This window comes from Diaphorina citri, unplaced genomic scaffold, assembly GCF_000475195.1.
Source record: "Diaphorina citri unplaced genomic scaffold, Diaci psyllid genome assembly version 1.1 scaffold1707, whole genome shotgun sequence".
Taxonomy (NCBI): domain Eukaryota; kingdom Metazoa; phylum Arthropoda; class Insecta; order Hemiptera; family Psyllidae; genus Diaphorina; species Diaphorina citri.
Window position 1 is genome coordinate 9853 of NW_007379133.1, and position 17314 is coordinate 27166.

Below are 17314 nucleotides of genomic sequence, written 5' to 3' on the forward strand. Positions count from 1 at the left end.
ATGAGACACATATTAAAAAAAAAAAAAATCTCGCAAAGAAGAAGAAGAAGAAGAAGAAGAAGAAGAAGAAGAAGAAGAAGAAGAGGTTTTTGACTTAAAATAGATCGACACTTTGTCCGAATTTAGTTCAAAATTTCAAGAAAAGATATTATTATTACTGTCAGCCAAAACATTAACCCAAAGCAAATCAGGCTGCGTCTCACGTGTATAAAGCCGGAAGTCGAAAAGAATAATGTTTTGAAATTCAGAAATTGCGTAGTTTTCATCACAAATAAAAACTTCAGCTCAGACGTATGGGTCAATTCAATGGATTTTGGGTTATTATTGTGGCCAAATTCTCAGGTAAATAAGGATAGAATTCCATGCTTCGGCTGGAATAGAACCAACGCCCTCCCGTTTACCAAGCAAACGCCTTGCTACCGAAGCAGGTTACTGACGTTAAACGGACGGACGTCTAGACATTAATAATTAAAATAAAAATCCACCTATTTATGTCTATCGTTACTGTTCACTCCCTAAAACATCGAACCTGACTCCGCCTGTGGCAATTTCTAGGTGGCCATCTGTCTAAACAAAATGACCTGGATATAAATAATAAAAAATTACTGACGTTAAAGCAGACGTCTCCTACTTGGCCCATTCCCGACCGGTGGGATCTTAAACGCATATGGAACGGTGAGTTTTTAAACCCATATGGAATTATCTTAACTGTACAATATGTACAAAAGCTCATGAAACTATCCAAAAGTGGAAAGTTCATGAAGTACAACCTAGTTAAAAATGCTCAGTTTTTGAATGCCTCACCTCACAATATCTTAGGGCCTAATGCCCAGGAATGAATTAATTTTAATCCAGTTGGATTAGTCATTTAATTGGCTTATCTTGATCCAAAGTTTAGAACCAGTTAACCAATCAGATAGCTTAATCCAAATAGATGTAATTTGATTATGTACGGCCTTGGCCATAAGCCATATTAAGGAGCTCACCATTGTATGCCCAGGAATGAATTAATTTCAATCCAGTTGGACTAGTCATTTAATTGGCTTATCTTGATCCAAAGTTTAGAACCAATTAACCAATCAGATAGCTTAATCCAAATAGATGTAATTTGATTAAGTACGGCCTTGGCCATAAGCCATATTAAGGAGCTCACCATTGTCCTGAATCAAGAATGATTCTTGAAGAATCAATGCTGGAGTCTGGAGTTCAATTTTCAGGAAGGCTTACAACAGTCACAAATTCATGCTGCAAGAATTTTCTCAGGTTCTTTTGTGAAAATAAGTTTCTAAAATTGAACATCCCTGATGAGTCAAATTGAAGGATGGACACGATTTTCTCCCCATTCGTTGCGTAGGTCTGCCCGATCATAGAGTCAGAGTGTCAGACACGCACATGGGTTAAACCGCGACGGCTGGTCCATGACCTCGCTTATTACCGCTGTCCAAATTGCCCCACTGAATCACATACTCATCAGTACATCTCATTACTGTCTACTAAATGGCACCTACTCCACTCTACCGATTAGTTCCAATCAAAAAACAATAACCCCAATGAACTTCCATCTAGTCTGACCTATTTGTTGAGTTGTTTTAAGTGAGTTATTACATCCGAAGCGAAGCCAGAGTCAGAGAACTGGCACAGATTGATATTTCGCCTCAGAATTCATTCAATTCAGTAGTTACCGAAACGTTTTATCAGATCCGAATTTAATATTTACGAGTTTGTTTTTAATATTTTTTTATTCGAATCTGTGTGAATTGGAATATTGAATATTTCGCACCAGTTTTTATCTTTGGAAGTAGAAGGTAGAGTCATAAATTTTTATTATTTTCTCTGATGGATTTTGCCGTCTTTAATTGATTTTCTTCTGTTTAGATAGCTTCTGTTTTTTATTAGTCTGGGGTCCCAAAAAACTTTCCATGCCGGTCAAATCTCCAATATTTTCAAGAAACACCTACCTATGCATTAGGTGTTTTTTCCTTTCGGAAATTTCCCTCTTTTGAAGCTCGTTTACCCTCTTTAGACGTGATAGCACCTGCACTAAACCATAGGAAATATAGGATGATGTGACATTGGAATCGGTTCCGTTTTCGAAAGATTAGTATTCAAAAGATTAGTAAATACAACTCATGATTAGTATCGTCTTGAGAAACTAGTAGGGGTCGAAGGGATTGAAACACAACACATGAAATAAATTTACCAGTTAGGTCTACCTCACTGTTACTGTCGGATAGGACCAACACACTAACAATCAAACAATTAAGATCATCATGTCCTGGCCTACTAACACATGACCCAAGTATAGTCACCAAAGATAACTCAAATTCAAACCCGCACTCGACCTTCGGCATGAAATTAATTGACATCAATTAATTATTTCCAACACTCTTGTTTAGGTGCTGTAGCATTGGAATTAGGAACTCGCGAGTGATTTTTTATTAGGGAAATATTTTATATCGCAAACAGTTGCTCAAAATTCGCTCTGTTTGGTTGAAAACATTGAGAGTCCTTGGTAGGAATATTATTATCTAAAGACCCATTCATTTAGAAATTATTCAATCTGAATTTTAAGACCACCAGCAGATTGTCATAATGTTAATGGGTTTATAGCTTCCACTTTTGAAAATCTCACGACACACCACTGGATTTTCTCCTCAGATTCCACCGACACCACCGAATGCGAAACCCTACGCGTGCTAAAGCGAGGAGACTATTTCGGGGAACAAGCACTGATCAAGGAAGACTGTAGAACTGCCTCCGTTATAGCTTTAGCACCGGGAGTCGAATCTCTCTGCGACAGGCATTAAAAATCAAAGTGTCCCCAAGGGGCAATCTATGACGAGTTTAAATTGCCCCTTGGGACTTTTCATAGTCATACCTACATTAGGTGTTTTTTCCTTTCGGAAATTTCCCTCTTTTGAAGCTCGTTTACCCTCTTTAGGCGTGATAGCACCTGCACTAAACCAGAGGAAATATAAGAAGATGATGTAACATTGAAATCGGTTCCGTTTTCGAAAGATTAGTATTCAAAAGATTAGTAAATACAACTCATGATTAGTATCGTCTTGAGAATCTAGTAGGGGGTCGAAGGGATTGAAACACAACACATGAAATAAATTTACCAGTTGGGTCTACCTCACTGATTCTGTCGGATAGGACCATTACACTAACAATTAAACAATTAAGACCATTATGTCCTGGCCTACTAACACATGACCCAAGTATAGTCACCAAAGATAACTCAAATTCAAACCGGCACTCGACCTTCGGCATGAAATTAATTGACATCAATTAATTATTTCTTGTTTAGGTGCTCTAGCATTGGAATTAGGAACTCGCGAGTGTTTTTTTTATTAGGGAAATATTTTATATCGCAAACAGTTGCTCAAAATTCGCTCTGTTTGGTTGAAAACATTGAGAGTCCTTGGTAGGAAGTCTGGAAGCTTGGTTAGTTTGGACTCTTCAGTCCCATAAAGATTATTGTTTTTGATGATTCACTGATGTTAATTTGGTAAAATTTGTAGCCAAAACCAAATGTCAGCCTCAAAGCAATCACCCTAGCTAGGGCTGATTGAGAGGCTGACGAAAAACGCCGACCCCGTCAGTACACGGCAAAAGGTGAAGAAGAAGACTGATGTTAATTTGGTTCACCGATGGTTCTCTAAAGTAGTTATATTATACGACACATCTAAGGGAGTTAGTAGATTTGGTTCATTAACATTAACCAAAAAGTAATGGAGGTTTTAGAGCTACATAGGTGAAAGAGAAAGCTTCTGGTATTAACCTCGCCTAGTGGTTAGGTTTCTCTCAAGAAAAATGGGCCACACTTGGTAAGAGGAAAAAATCCAAGAAATTAAAGGAAGAAATCCCAACATAGTACAAAATCCTTGGTAAGAGGAAAAAAATCTAAGAAAAATTAAAGAAAAATCACAACACTACAAAAAATATTCACCTCTTTAGAATGAAAGGGTTTGAAATGACCTACTGAGCGGCCAAATAGAAGATGTATAACATTTCAAATGAGTCCTTACTATCAGACTTTGCTTCGGCAGACATACATGCTAATTAACTTGTTTTTTGTTTCAATGTTACGTTTGATAGAGCCAAGTTTTGCATATCGCGTACCTTCAGGTTTTGCATGTTGATTTACAACATTATTGGTTTTAATGTGGGAGATGGTCTGACATGTGGGAGAATCATAGGATAATCAGGGAGAATCACAGGGACAATCATAGAAACAAAGAAACATAAGAACAACAATTCATAGAAACTCATTGAAAACCAACAAAAATTTAATGATAGAACTTGGTGGAGAGGTTTTGTGAATAGTCGACCTGTTCTACCAAACAGAACGACTTAGGATATGTAGGTACCTATGTATGTATGTATTCATAGAAATTCTCACCAGTATAATAGAGAATTCAGCTCTAGGATAGTACAAAAATTGATTTTAAAACGAAACTGTTTCTTTAGCTTATCTTCTTATTAGCTAGAAAGGAAACTCATGTTAATTCTTCCATATGATAAAAAAACTGGAAGAGAAAGCTTGCGTGCCAGAGAACATCACAACATATCGTCTTAATTTCAATCAGAATAATCTGGAGCTTCGTAACCCTGGAAGAGAAAGCTTGCGTGCCAGAGAACATCACAACATATCGTCTTAATTTCAATCAGAATAATCTGGAGCTTCGTAACCACAGTATATTCCTTATCAAAAGCAGACAAGAGGCGAGGGAAAAAACTGAAGGAATGAAAAATCTGGTGTGAACACCACACGACTTTACTCCTCTTATTGGATTTTGCTTAACGTCAATCCTATTTAAGTAGGAAAAGGCTAGGAAGAAGAAGTTTTGAGTTGGTCTTCTCCCGTAAAATTTTCAATATCTCTAACACTAACCGTTTAGTCCGTAGAGCTGAAACTCATGAACCGACCCTCTTTTTAGTGATTTTGGCATCTCCACTAACTTAATCATAATATGCAGTACCCACCATGTAGTTTGGAATTTTCCACAATGTTAAGTTGTTTTGGCATCTCCACTAACTGGAGTAATTTTGACACATCCACTAAAGTTCAGTGTTGTTTTCGTATTTCTACTCATTTGAGCACTTTTTATAGTTTTGACATCTCCACTAATATGATTAAATTTAGTAGCTTTGACATCTCCACTAATATGATTAAATTTCGTAGCTTTGACATCTCCACCAATTCCGTTACATTTCAGAGCGTCCTTCAGCAAACCCAACAGATGGAACCACGAGATCCTTTGTCTTCCCTGGGTAAAGTGGGCCAACTATTGAACAGCAAGAAACAGGGAGTGTCGGGAGAAAGCTCCACCAACGGACAGATGTGTAAATCAAATGGGTGACGTCCAAGAAAACCTTTGACACTGTGTTAAAAGTTTGGTCAGACAATTTCAACACTGTGTTAACCCTCAGTGGTAAGATCGGCCATAAGTCACACTATTCTAATTTGAGCTTCGCGGGTGGAGAAGCTGCAAGATATCCCGACAAAGACTTCAGGTATACTTGATCAGGTCTGCCTGATACTTAATGGGTACACACACGGTCCGCCTGTTAGGTCTGGCTTAGGTCTACCTGATAGTGAGTGGCTGGCGGTAGGCTGTTCTTGAATGTCTCTGGAATTCTAGACGTTCTCACACCTCCACTCACTCTCACTAAATAAGGTGCTGCAGATCATGGAGGTGTGTCCACAAACATAGTCGACCCCGACGATCGATGAGCGATCAACGCAACGTCGACTGAAAGAAACCATATACTGCTTCGACAACATAGATTCACCTCGTCGATCGATGGCGTCGACTAAGTGTGGACACAGCTTGAAAGAGCTTTTGATACCCATTAAGTGAGTTATTACATCCGAAGCGAAGCCAGAGTCAGAGAACTGGCACAGATTGATATTTCGCCTCAGAATTCATTCAATTCAGTAGTTACCGAAACGTTTTATCAGATCTAAACAGCTCATCAAGGCTGCCATCATGGACAACGACTTCCTGAAGAACTTGGACACCCTACAAGTGAAAGAAATGGTGGAGTCCATGCATCAGGCCGAGTACAAAGCTGACAACTACGTCATTACCGAGGGAGAAGCGGGCAATGATTTGTTCGTTTCGGCCGAGGGCGAGTTTCAAGTGATCAAGGATGGGAAGATATTGAGACTCTTGAGTGGAAGGTAACCACCAGGCGAGGTTAACGCCGGAGGTGTTCTCTACCACCTAACTCTTAGAGCTCCATTGTTATGTCGTCGAATTCTCAAATAAACCCTTAGAGCTCCATTATTATGTGGTAAAATTCTCAAATAAATGAGGATAAAATTCCATGCCTCGGAATTTTATCCTCGTTCTCCTGTTTACCAGGAGGGCGTCTTAACCACTACGCCACCGAGGCAGGTATATTATATTCTATTTTTTCCAGGTTTGAGGAAAATGACCTGATAGTCAATTCCCAGCATTTGATACCAACTACCAACCATTTTTTCCAGGCCTCCATTCTGCGTGATGAACGATCCAATGCAAACGTACAACATGATCATTAACGTGGGGATAGACAACATTTTTTCCAGGCCTCCATTCTGCGTGATGAACGATCCAATGCAAACGTACAACATGATCATTAACGTGGGGATAGACAAGATCCCGTTCCCTAAACATGTGACACGGACAGCGCAGAGCCTCATTAAGGCGTTGTGTAAGGAGTCACCCGCTGAACGATTGGGGTACCAGAGAGGCGGGATAGTGGACATTAAGAAACACAAGTAAGAAAATAGGGTTTGAATCATTAGCCAATCAATAAAGAAGATTAGCCGATTAATCAATCAATATGACCGCTAAGGTCTTATCGTCCCGAAAGCGAAGAGAGAAGGAAGACAGGAGCGGAGAAAGCCAGTCGTTCCGAGAGCCGATCAATCAATATGACCGCTAAGGTCTTATCGTCCCGAAAGCGAAGAGAGAAGGAAGACAGGAGCGGAGAAAGCCAGTCGTTCCGAGAGCGAACCTCATATCCGTTCAGGATAAAATCCGCTTCAGGCAGAAATTAAACCCGCGACTTAACGCTTACAAGTGTTGTGCTCAACTTATGCGACTGTCAGTGAGCTGCGAGCTACCGGCAGCTCGCGATCGATGGGTTAGCAATCCCTGTGTCTTCTAAACTAACATAACTGTGTTTTCTTTTTTCAGGTGGTTCCAAGGATTTGACTGGGATGGACTCCGCAACCAAACCTTGACCCCGCCCATTATCCCTGTGGTAAGTTTATGTTGTAATTTTTTCCAGGCCTCCATTCTGCGTGATGAATGATCCAATGCAAACGTACAACATGATCATCAACGTGGGGATTGACAAGATCCCGTTCCCTAAACATGTGACACGGACAGCGCAAAGCCTCATTAAGGCGTTGTGTAAGGAGTCACCCGCTGAACGATTGGGGTACCAGAGAGGCGGGATAGTGGACATTAAGAAACACAAGTAAGAAAATAGGGTTTGAATCATTAGCCAATCAATAAATAAGATTAGACGATCAATCAATATGGCCGCTAAGGTCTTATCGTATCGAAAGCGAAGAGAGAAGGAAGACAGGAGCGGAGAAAGCCAGTCGTTCCGAGAACGAACCTCATATCCGTTCAGGATAAAATCCGCTTCAGGCAGAAATTAAACCCGCGACTTAGCGCTTACAAGTGTTGTGCTCAACTTGTGCGACTGTCAGTGAGCTGCGAGCTACCGGTGGCTCGCGATCGATGGGTTGACAATCCCTGTGTCTTCTAAACTAACATAACTGTGTTTTCTTTCTTCAGGTGGTTCCAAGGATTTGACTGGGATGGACTCCGCAACCAAACCTTGACCCCGCCCATTATCCCTGTGGTAAGTTTATGTTGTATTTTAACAAAGTACATCACACTTTTAGGAGACAGCTATACTCGTTATTAAAATATTCCAATTTCTTGTCTGGAAAATTGAATCTAACAGCTTCAAAGAATGACAAAAATCTTTAAAAGAACAAACTTGTATTTTTCTCCTCAGATCATAGTACATCACACTTTTGGGAGACAGCTATACTCGTTATTAAAATATTCCCATTTCTTGTCTGGAAAATTGAATCTAACAGCTTCAAAGAATGACAAAAATCTTTAAAAGAACAAACTTGTATTTTTCTCCTCAGATCAAAGGACCGACGGATACATCGAATTTCGACCGCTACTCCGCCGAAAACGATGTACCTCCTGACGAAACTTCCAACTGGGATTGTGACTTCTAAACTCGTCTTCCAACAAAACAGCTTCAAAGAATGACAAAAATCTTTAAAAGAACAAACCTGTATTTTTCTCCTCAGATCAAAGGACCGACGGATACATCTAATTTCGACCGCTACTCCGCCGAAAACGATGTACCTCCTGACGAAACTTCCAACTGGGATTGCGACTTCTAAACTCGTCTTCCAATAATTTATTAGTTATTAAGTACTGTTGCATTATTGTTCCTACTGGAAAAAATAATAAATAAATAAAATAAAATAATAAAGCACTGTTTATGCTAATACTAATACATAATTATAGCTTCGTTAACGCCACAGGTGTTCTCTACCACCTAAAGGCCCGTTCCCAACTTGGCGTTCGGAAAAAATCATGTCGTGTGTAGTGAAAACACTCTCATTTAAATTACATTGCCTACAGGACATTCGGAAGAAAAAAAAATCGGGAAAGGGCCTGAACTCTTACGAAACTCACGACAAGTGGGAATGAGCCTTAACTTTTACACATAGTTTACTTGGAAAACAAAAGAGCTTTGATAAAGGAACTGCTAAGGTCTTATCTTCCCGAAAGCAAAGAGAGAAGAAAGACAGGATAGGAGAAAGCCAGCCGTTCCTTTGAGGATAAAATCCGCCCGGGCGGGAATCGAACCCGCGACCTAGCACTTGTAGTCTATTATCTATATCAAACATACTTGTTCAAGATGAAGTTGGAGGCAAACAGCATGAATAACGAGAACTCATTTCCTTGGCATACGTAACCTCGCCTGGCGATAGAAGAAGAAGAAGAAGAAGAAGAAGAAGAAGAAGAAGAAGAAGAAGAAGAAGAAGAAGACTGATGTTAATTTGGTTCACCGATGGTTCTCTAAAGTAGTTATATTATACGACACATCTAAAGGAGTTAGTAGATTTGGTTCATTAACCAAAAAGTAATGGAAGTTTTAGAGCTACATAGGTGAAAGAGAAAGCTTCTGGTATTAACCTCGCCTAGTGGTTAGGTTTCTCTCAAGAAAAATGGGCCACACTTGGTAAGAGGAAAAAATCCAAGAAATTAAAGGAAGAAATCCCAACATAGTACAAAATCCTTGGTAAGAGGAAAAAAATCTAAGAAAAATTAAAGAAAAATCACAACACTACAAAAAATATTCACCTCTTTAGAATGAAAGGGTTTGAAATGACCTACTGAGCGGCCAAATAGAAGATGTATAACATTTCAAATAAGTCCTTACTATCAGACTTTGCTTCGGCAGACATACATACTAATTAACTTGTTTTTTGTTTCAATGTTAAGTTTGATAGAGCCAAGTTTTGCATATCGCGTACCTTCAGGTTTTGCATGTTGATTTACAACATATTGGTTTTTAATGTGGGAGATGGTCTAACATGTGGGAGAATCACCGGAATATTTCGAAGTCGAAGAGACGACAGGATAGGAGAAAGCCAGCCGTTCCGTGAAAGAACCTTATCCGGGGCGAAGTGCGAACTTTCTCCTAAACAGATAAGGTTCGTTCTAGGAACGGCTGGCTCTCTCCCGTCCTCCTTCTCTTCGTTTTTGAAAGGATAAGACCTTAGTAGTTGCAGTTCCTCGTCAAATCTTGAAAAAAAAAAAAAACCTTCTTCTTTGATGTACATAGACATGCATGTTTAGACTGCGGGGGTAAAGGGACTTCTCAGTCTCATTCGAGCAGGACAAACAAGTTATATTTTATTCTATTCCCGTTCCAATACCGTGACTCTTCCTCTTCTTCCAGAATACGAGGACATTCAGTTGAATGACCTGGACGTGATAGCAACCCTCGGGATAGGCGGCTTTGGTCGTGTCGAGCTCGTTACTTGGAATAGCATTCAGCATAAAAATCAATCATTTTGGTGTATGACTTTTTTTAAATAACTCAAATGTAGAAATTAGATCACAGCCATTTGGGGAGAACAAAAGATGTAAAATACCTGAATGAAGAGGGATATAACTAAAAAACCTTGAGAGGTGTACGATTAAGGAACACTTGGACATTTTTAAAATGGAGATACGCACGTTCTAAAATCTCTGAGATCACGACCTACCACACATTTCCTACATTTTCATAGAAAACAACAAGTTAGAAATTCTTAAGATTTAAAATTTGAAAACAATAAAAAGGAGATTTTTAAACAAAATAGCGACAGTGGTTTTGTAAGAACTGACACATTTGTAGATTTGGTTCTACATTAATATAAAATCAGGGTAAAGTTCGTTTTGTTTTAGGTTGGGTAGAGATGTGTAAAGATCGAATGAGTTATAAAAAGAACTACTCTTTTCAGTGAACTACTTCAGTCACTGAGTCAGATGCTAACTCCCTAAAGATAAAGGGAGTTGAAGAATGAGTTACATGTTTTAGGATCTGACTCACTGACTGAGTTGTTCACTGAAAAGAGTCGTTCTATTTTACAACTCACTCACTCTTTACGGCTTTACACAACTCTTCGGGCGAGTATAAGAAAGAGTACAGGGAAGGAGAGATCAAAAACACAAACCGAAAGAAACTCTAATGTAGATGCTAACTCCCTAAAGATAAAGGGAGTTGAAGAATGAGTTACATGTTTTAGGATCTGACTCATTGACTGAGTACTTAGTCTACTGAAAAGAGTCGTTCTTTTTTACAACTCACTCACTCTACGGCTTTACACAACTCTTCGGGCGAGTATAAGAAAGAGTACACGATGCTAACTCCCTAAGGATAAAGGGAGTTGAAGAATGAGTTACATGTTTTAGGATCTGACTCATTGACAGAGTAGTCCACTGAAAAGAGTCGTTCTTTTTTACACTCTTTACGGCTTTACACAACTTTTCGGGCGAGTATAAGAAAGAGTACAGGGAAGGAGAGATCAAAAACACAAACCGAAAGAAACTCTAATGTCACTAAATTACAATGGTAATGGTCAAACGATCCCATTAGAATAGAATATACCTTGTTTATCCTGCTGGGATAGGACTGAAAAGCCCTTTTACGCCCGCAGTCCAACTAAGGTTTCATATTTTACTTTATTTTTGGGACGCACTCATGGCCTTGTTGCTTAGAGTGTAAATAAATAAATTAATTTTTGGGACCTATTAGGACCATCTTTGTTCGCCATTATTTGCCACAAATTTGCTGAAAGACGCGTTAATACTGAATGCGAACCAGATATGTTTGACATTATAGGACTGAAAAGCCCTTTAACGCCCGCAGTCTAACTAAGGTTTCATATTGTAGTTTATTTTTGGGACGCACTCATGGCCCTGTTGCTTAGAGTGTAAATAAATAAATTAATTTTTGGGACCTATTAGGACCATCTTTGTTCGCCATTATTTGCCACACATTTGCTGAAAGACGCGTTAATACTGAATGCGAACCAGATATGTTTGACATTTGAGTGTATACCTACTCACTGTGGGTCTATTCCCAACAAAGGAACCTACCTTAGCAATCACATAATTTGAGTTCAAAATGAAATCACTATTTGAGGGTCATCGCACAGCAGAAGGTCATTGAGATAAATAATTTCTAAGGGGTTCTACCTTCGTCTGTTTTGTAACCATTTTACATGTGCCCATGCCCATATTGTATTGTAAAATTAAAACACAGGTACAATTTACCAGTAACCACAGATATGTTTGACATTTGAGTGTACATAGAGGGGAGTACATTCAATTTAAAATTGATTTTTATTTTTAAAAAATTAAAAAGTTTTTTAAAATCAAAGAGAAATACAAAGGAGATGGTTGAAACTTAAAATGAGAGTGATAATGAGTTTGGTAGCAATATTCCATTGCACTTAAGAGAGTAGTTGTCGTAAGCTTTCAGTTACCTACAACCTTGGTGACATGGCGGTGGAAAAAATAATTTAAAAGGGTTATTTTAACCTTTTTTAATTTGGGGGGAAAATTTATCACGATTCTACCTAAAGTTGAAAAAAAAAATGGTTTTCTTCCTTTGTAAATCAAAGCAATTTCAGCACTTCGAAAGATGGAAATTTTGGGAAAAGAAGGAAATTTTTCTTAGTCTATTACTTAGGTACCTATAGGTATTTGACCGAATGATAGTGAGGTCTATGTTTTAACTCGACCATTTTGCAGTTAGTTTAGATGTTTGTTTATTTGTTTGTCTGTTCCGCTTTAACTCCCGTTGCCTTTTCTGATTTTGATGAAATTTGGTACTTACACATCTTCATTGAATCAAGACACATCGATCCTTGAATTTTGGGGCCCCAAAGTTGAACGGGGCACTCGTTACGATCTTTCAAAATATTACGATCCCCCAATACAGTTGCCACGCATATCAATACATATTCATATGCGTGGGAAGTCAAGATGGTAAACCCCTGACAATATTGCTCTGTTTCAAAGGTTCAAAATCAACCAAAGGTAAATCTTTTGTTTCGTTTAAAAGGTTCAAAATCAACCATTCTTTAATTTTATTTTTTAGAGTGATTGACAGGTTTTATAATAGTGTCACCTCTTTTTTTTAGATATAGGTACCTAACCACCAGGCGAGGTTAACGCCGGAGGTGTTCTCTACCACCTAACTCTTAGAGCTCCGTTATTATGTCGTCGAATTCTCAAATAAACCCTTAGAGCTCCATTATTATGTGGTAAAATTCTGAAATAAATGAGGATAAAATTCCATGCCTCGGAATTTTATCCTCGTTCTCCTGTTTACCAGGAGGGCGTCTTAACCGTTGTCGTAAGCTTTCAGTTACAACCTCGGTGACATGGCGGTGGAAAAAACAAATTAAAAAGGTTATTTTAACCATTTTTAATTTGGGGGGACAATTTATCACGATTCTACCTAAAGTTGAAAAAAAAAAATGGTTTTCTTCCTTTGTAAATCAAAGCAATTTCAGCACTTCGAAAGATGGAAATTTTGGGAAAAGAAGGAAATTTTTCGTCGCTTCTAAAAGTAGTACCTACGTAGGATAATGGCATTTTTACAAATTTTAAAGAAGGGGAACGAAAGGTAAAGACTTACCTTACCCCTCTTAGAGGTTTAACATCTTGGTTAGCCTCAATAACGTCACCAGAAGGTGGTCCATACATTCTCATCCAGACTGTGAGGGGGGATGAGGTGGCCCATACACTTTTATCTGAAGGAGAAGGTACCCCTTACACGTTCGAGGGTTCGTGACAGTGCCGAAGTCCGTTCATATGCAGGTAAATAGTGACTTCCAAGTTTCCAAAGTCCAAGTCTAGCCATCGGCGAGAGCACATTGAATGCACATTAAAAACAACAATAATTAAAATAAAAAAAATAAAAAATGTTTCATGGCCGTTTTCATTTCGTAGAAATGAAAAAACTGCTACATTAGACTCGTGTGGTCTGTGTCATAGCATGCCCATTTGCCCATCCCCTAGTATGTCCCTCATCAGATGGACGATAAGAGACACAATACTTCCCATTTTGGTGCTGGGTCAACACGAGAACACCAGAAAGTAACCCGTTGAAATATTTGCAATCGAAATATGAGTACTTTTTTTGTCGATGATGGGACTCGAACCCAGGACCTTCTGCATGGCAAGCAACCACAGGGCTAGTCGTGCCCTCAATTCTTTTGGTAATTGCACTGTATTGCGCTTTCCCAGGTTATACAAAACGTTCAAGGACAGCAAGTACGTGTACATGCTACTGGAAGCATGTCTGGGCGGTGAAGTCTGGACCATACTACGGGAGCGCACCTGTTTCGACGATAACGCCGCCAGTTTCATCACAGCTTGCGTTATAGAAGCGCTCGAGTATTTACACACACGGGGCATCGTGTTTCGAGACTTGAAACCGGAAAATCTGCTCCTCGATAACAGAGGATATGTCAAGCTGGTAAGTAGAAAGAAAAAGACGCGGCAGACGCGGTGGCAAATAATAATAATAAAAAATGTACCCCGGCACCAATTTCACATTACTTCAATGCACATTTTTTTCCCATCCAAGGACGGAAAAGTTTGGTTGGACAATTTCAGCACCTCCGGGTTGAGTGAGAGTCAGTGCTCTTGCTCACTTGGCCACAGAGGTGGGCTGGAAATTAAATCTGAAACTATGTAGATCTGGTTCTAAGAAGTTCCAGCTCCAAGTTACAAAGAAGATCGTGAACGAAATGTGAATCCAGAGTTGAATATGAGTACTTTTTTTGTCGATGATGGGACTCGAACCCAGGACCTTCTGCATGGCAAGCAACCACAGGGCTAGTCGTGCCCTCAATTCTTTTGGTAATTGCACTGTATTGCGCTTTCCCAGGTTATACAAAACGTTCAAAGACAGCAAGTACGTGTACATGCTACTGGAAGCATGTCTGGGCGGTGAAGTCTGGACCATATTACGGGGGGTTCGTGAGGCTTACGGCATACAAAATAGACGCTCTTATATTCGTACTGAAGCATGGAGTAGGGGTTCTGGGCATACTCTTGGTGCTGGGTCAACACGAGAACACCAGAAAGTAACCCGTTGAAATATTTGCAATCGAAATATGAGTACTTTTTTTTGTCGATGATGGGACTCGAACCCAGGACCTTCTGCATGGCAAGCAACCACAGGGCTAGTCGTGCCCTCAATTCTTTTGGTAAAGGACTCGAACCCAGGACCTTCTGCATGGCAAGTAACCACTGGGCTGATCGTGCCCTTAATCCTTTTGGTGTTGCGCTTTCCTAGGTTATACAAAACGTTCAAGGACAGCAAGTACGTGTACATGCTACTGGAAGCATGTCTGGGCGGTGAAGTCTGGACCATACTACGGGAGCGCACCTGTTTCGACGATAACGCCGCCAGTTTCATCACAGCTTGCGTTATAGAAGCGCTCGAGTATTTACACACACGGGGTTACGGGAGCGCACCTGTTTCGACGATAACGCCGCCAGTTTCATCACAGCTTGCGTTATAGAAGCGCTCGAGTATTTACACACACGGGGCATCGTGTTTCGAGACTTGAAACCGGAAAATCTGCTCCTCGATAACAGAGGATATGTCAAGCTGGTAAGTAGAAAGAAATCAAAATCCACAGTTCACACTGTTAATGAAAGCCACTAGTGAACTACTGATTAAAAGCAAGAGCTAATCACGCTATAATTGAGTCCACTTTCACGGCATTTTAAGCAGGTTTGTACATATTACATCCCGGTCCAAAGCCATTTTCCCGCTTCTCTTTTTGGGATTTTTATGGAGGATATTAGTCCCTAAAATCCCGTTAGTAGGTACTGCCACTAGAAAACCACAAAGAGGGACTGACTTCCCTAAATCTCGTAATTTTCAGGAATTCTATCCAGCAGGACACTACATCATACGGGAGGGAGCAAAAGGAGATTCGTTCTTCATAATCAGTGGCGGCCAAGTCAAAGTAACGAGAAGAATAAAAGGTACCTATAAGTATTTGGGTATGTGTGGTTGGGTGTACGAGCTTGAGGAAAAATCAAGCCCTTGTTTCTACAGAGGAAATCCTAGGAAAAATCGAAATGGTTTTAAGAAATAGATCATAAAGATCGAACTTTACTATGTTTGGAGATGCAGGTATTTGAGAGATAAACCAAGATTCTTATACTTACTCCTATCTACTTTCCAAATCCGGTAAGATAACAATAGCCCGTCCACTATACCTTTCATTAATACTATCGTAATAATAAAGGAAGGACGGGCTAAAAAGCCAATTATTATCTAAAGACCCATTCATTTAGAAATTATTCAATCTGAATTTTCAGACCACCAGCAGATTGTCATAATGTTTATGGGTTTATAACTTCCACTTTTGAAAATCTCACGACACACCACTGGGTTTTCTCCTCAGATTCCACCGACACCACCGAATGCGAAACCCTACGCGTGCTAAGACGCGGTAGCAAAATAATAATAATATTAATAATAAAAATGTACCCCGGCACCAATTTCACATTACTTCAATGCACATTTTTTTCCATCCAAGGACGGAAAAGGTTTGTCAGACAATTTCAGCACCTCCGGGTTGAGTGAGAGTCAGTGCTCTTGCTCACTTGGCCACAGAGGTGGGCTGGAAATTAAATCTGAAACTATAGACGCGGTGGCAAATAAATAAATAAAAATAATAAAACATGTACCCCCGCACCAATTTCACATTACTTCAATGCACATTTTTTCCATCCAAGGACGGAAAAGTTTGGTCAGACAATTTCAACACCTCCGGGTTGAGTGAGAGTCAGTGCTCTTGATCACTCGGCCACAGAGGTGGGCTGGAAATTGAATCTGAAACTATGTAGATCTGGTTCTAAGAAGTTCCAGCTCCAAGTTACAAAGAAGATCGTGAACGAAATGTGAATCCAGAGTTGAAGACATACTGGCCAGTGTAAATCAAATGGGTGACGTCCAAGAAAACCTTTGACACTATGTTAGCCCTCAGTGGTAAGATCGGCCATAAGTCACACTATTCTAATTTGAGCTTCGCGGGTGGAGAAGCTGCAGGATATCCGATTGTCCAATGGGAAGAGGTAAATAAATCCTCACGCTATCCTTCCCTTTCTTTCAGGTGGACTTTGGGTTCTCCAAACACCTCGGCCATTCCGGATGCAAAACGTGGACATTTTGCGGTTCACGCTATCCTTCCCTTTCTTTCAGGTGGACTTTGGGTTCTCCAAACACCTCGGCCATTCCGGATGCAAAACGTGGACATTTTGCGGCTCACGCTATCCTTTCCTTTCTTCCAGGTGGACTTTGGGTTCTCCAAACACCTCGGCCATTCCGGATGCAAAACGTGGACATTTTGCGGCACTCCAGAATATGTAGCGCCGGAAATCATCAAGAATCGAGGACATGATAGGGCGGTAGACTACTGGGCTTTGGGTATTCTCATGCACGAGCTGCTGACTGGAATGTAAGTGCTGTTTCAACTTTGACCCCGCTGGGAATCGAACCCGGGACCTCTGGCGTGAAGTCTAGTGTGATAGACTCTTGAATGATAAAAAAACTGGAAGAGAAAGCTTGCGTGCGAGAGACCATCACAACATATCGTCTTAGTTTTAAAGGTTTCTAGGAGCTATCAGCATAATGGACTGAGTGGAAGGTAACCACCAGGCGAGGTTATCGCCGGAGGTGT

At 40.0% G+C, this 17314-nt stretch overlaps 2 protein-coding genes across 6 annotated transcripts in view; both read left to right on the forward strand.

Annotated features, from left to right (window-relative positions):
- Window positions 1-17130, forward strand: part of LOC103516942 (cGMP-dependent protein kinase, isozyme 1-like) — a 23588-nt gene extending 6458 nt beyond the window's left edge. The window contains exons 3-15 of the mRNA XM_026829210.1: window positions 5223-5349; window positions 5409-5520; window positions 5969-6190; window positions 6500-6772; window positions 7194-7244; window positions 7288-7479; window positions 7806-7872; window positions 8342-8395; window positions 9942-10128; window positions 10500-10504; window positions 13402-13424; window positions 13854-14085; window positions 16926-17130. Coding sequence (XP_026685011.1) covers window positions 5223-5349; window positions 5409-5520; window positions 5969-6190; window positions 6500-6772; window positions 7194-7244; window positions 7288-7479; window positions 7806-7872; window positions 8342-8395; window positions 9942-10128; window positions 10500-10504; window positions 13402-13424; window positions 13854-14085; window positions 16926-17096 — 1716 coding nt within the window. The 3' untranslated portion in view covers window positions 17097-17130. The remainder of the gene's footprint in view (window positions 1-5222; window positions 5350-5408; window positions 5521-5968; window positions 6191-6499; window positions 6773-7193; window positions 7245-7287; window positions 7480-7805; window positions 7873-8341; window positions 8396-9941; window positions 10129-10499; window positions 10505-13401; window positions 13425-13853; window positions 14086-16925) is intronic.
- LOC103516941 (cGMP-dependent protein kinase 1-like) lies at window positions 6575-8448 on the forward strand. 5 transcript variants are annotated; one of them, XM_026829213.1, is made up of 3 exons: window positions 6575-6772; window positions 7806-7872; window positions 8342-8448. In XM_026829213.1, the coding sequence occupies exons 1-3, from the start codon at window positions 6597-6599 to the stop codon at window positions 8435-8437; spliced, it is 339 nt and encodes a 112-aa protein (XP_026685014.1). In that variant the 5' UTR covers window positions 6575-6596; the 3' UTR covers window positions 8438-8448. The 5 variants fall into 5 exon arrangements, with proteins under 5 accessions (XP_026685014.1, XP_008480155.1, XP_026685012.1 ...); XM_008481933.2 differs by lacking the exons at window positions 7806-7872; window positions 8342-8448 and adding exons at window positions 7194-7260; window positions 8171-8281; XM_026829211.1 differs by lacking the exon at window positions 8342-8448 and adding an exon at window positions 8171-8281.
- Window positions 17131-17314: the final 184 nt, after the last annotated feature.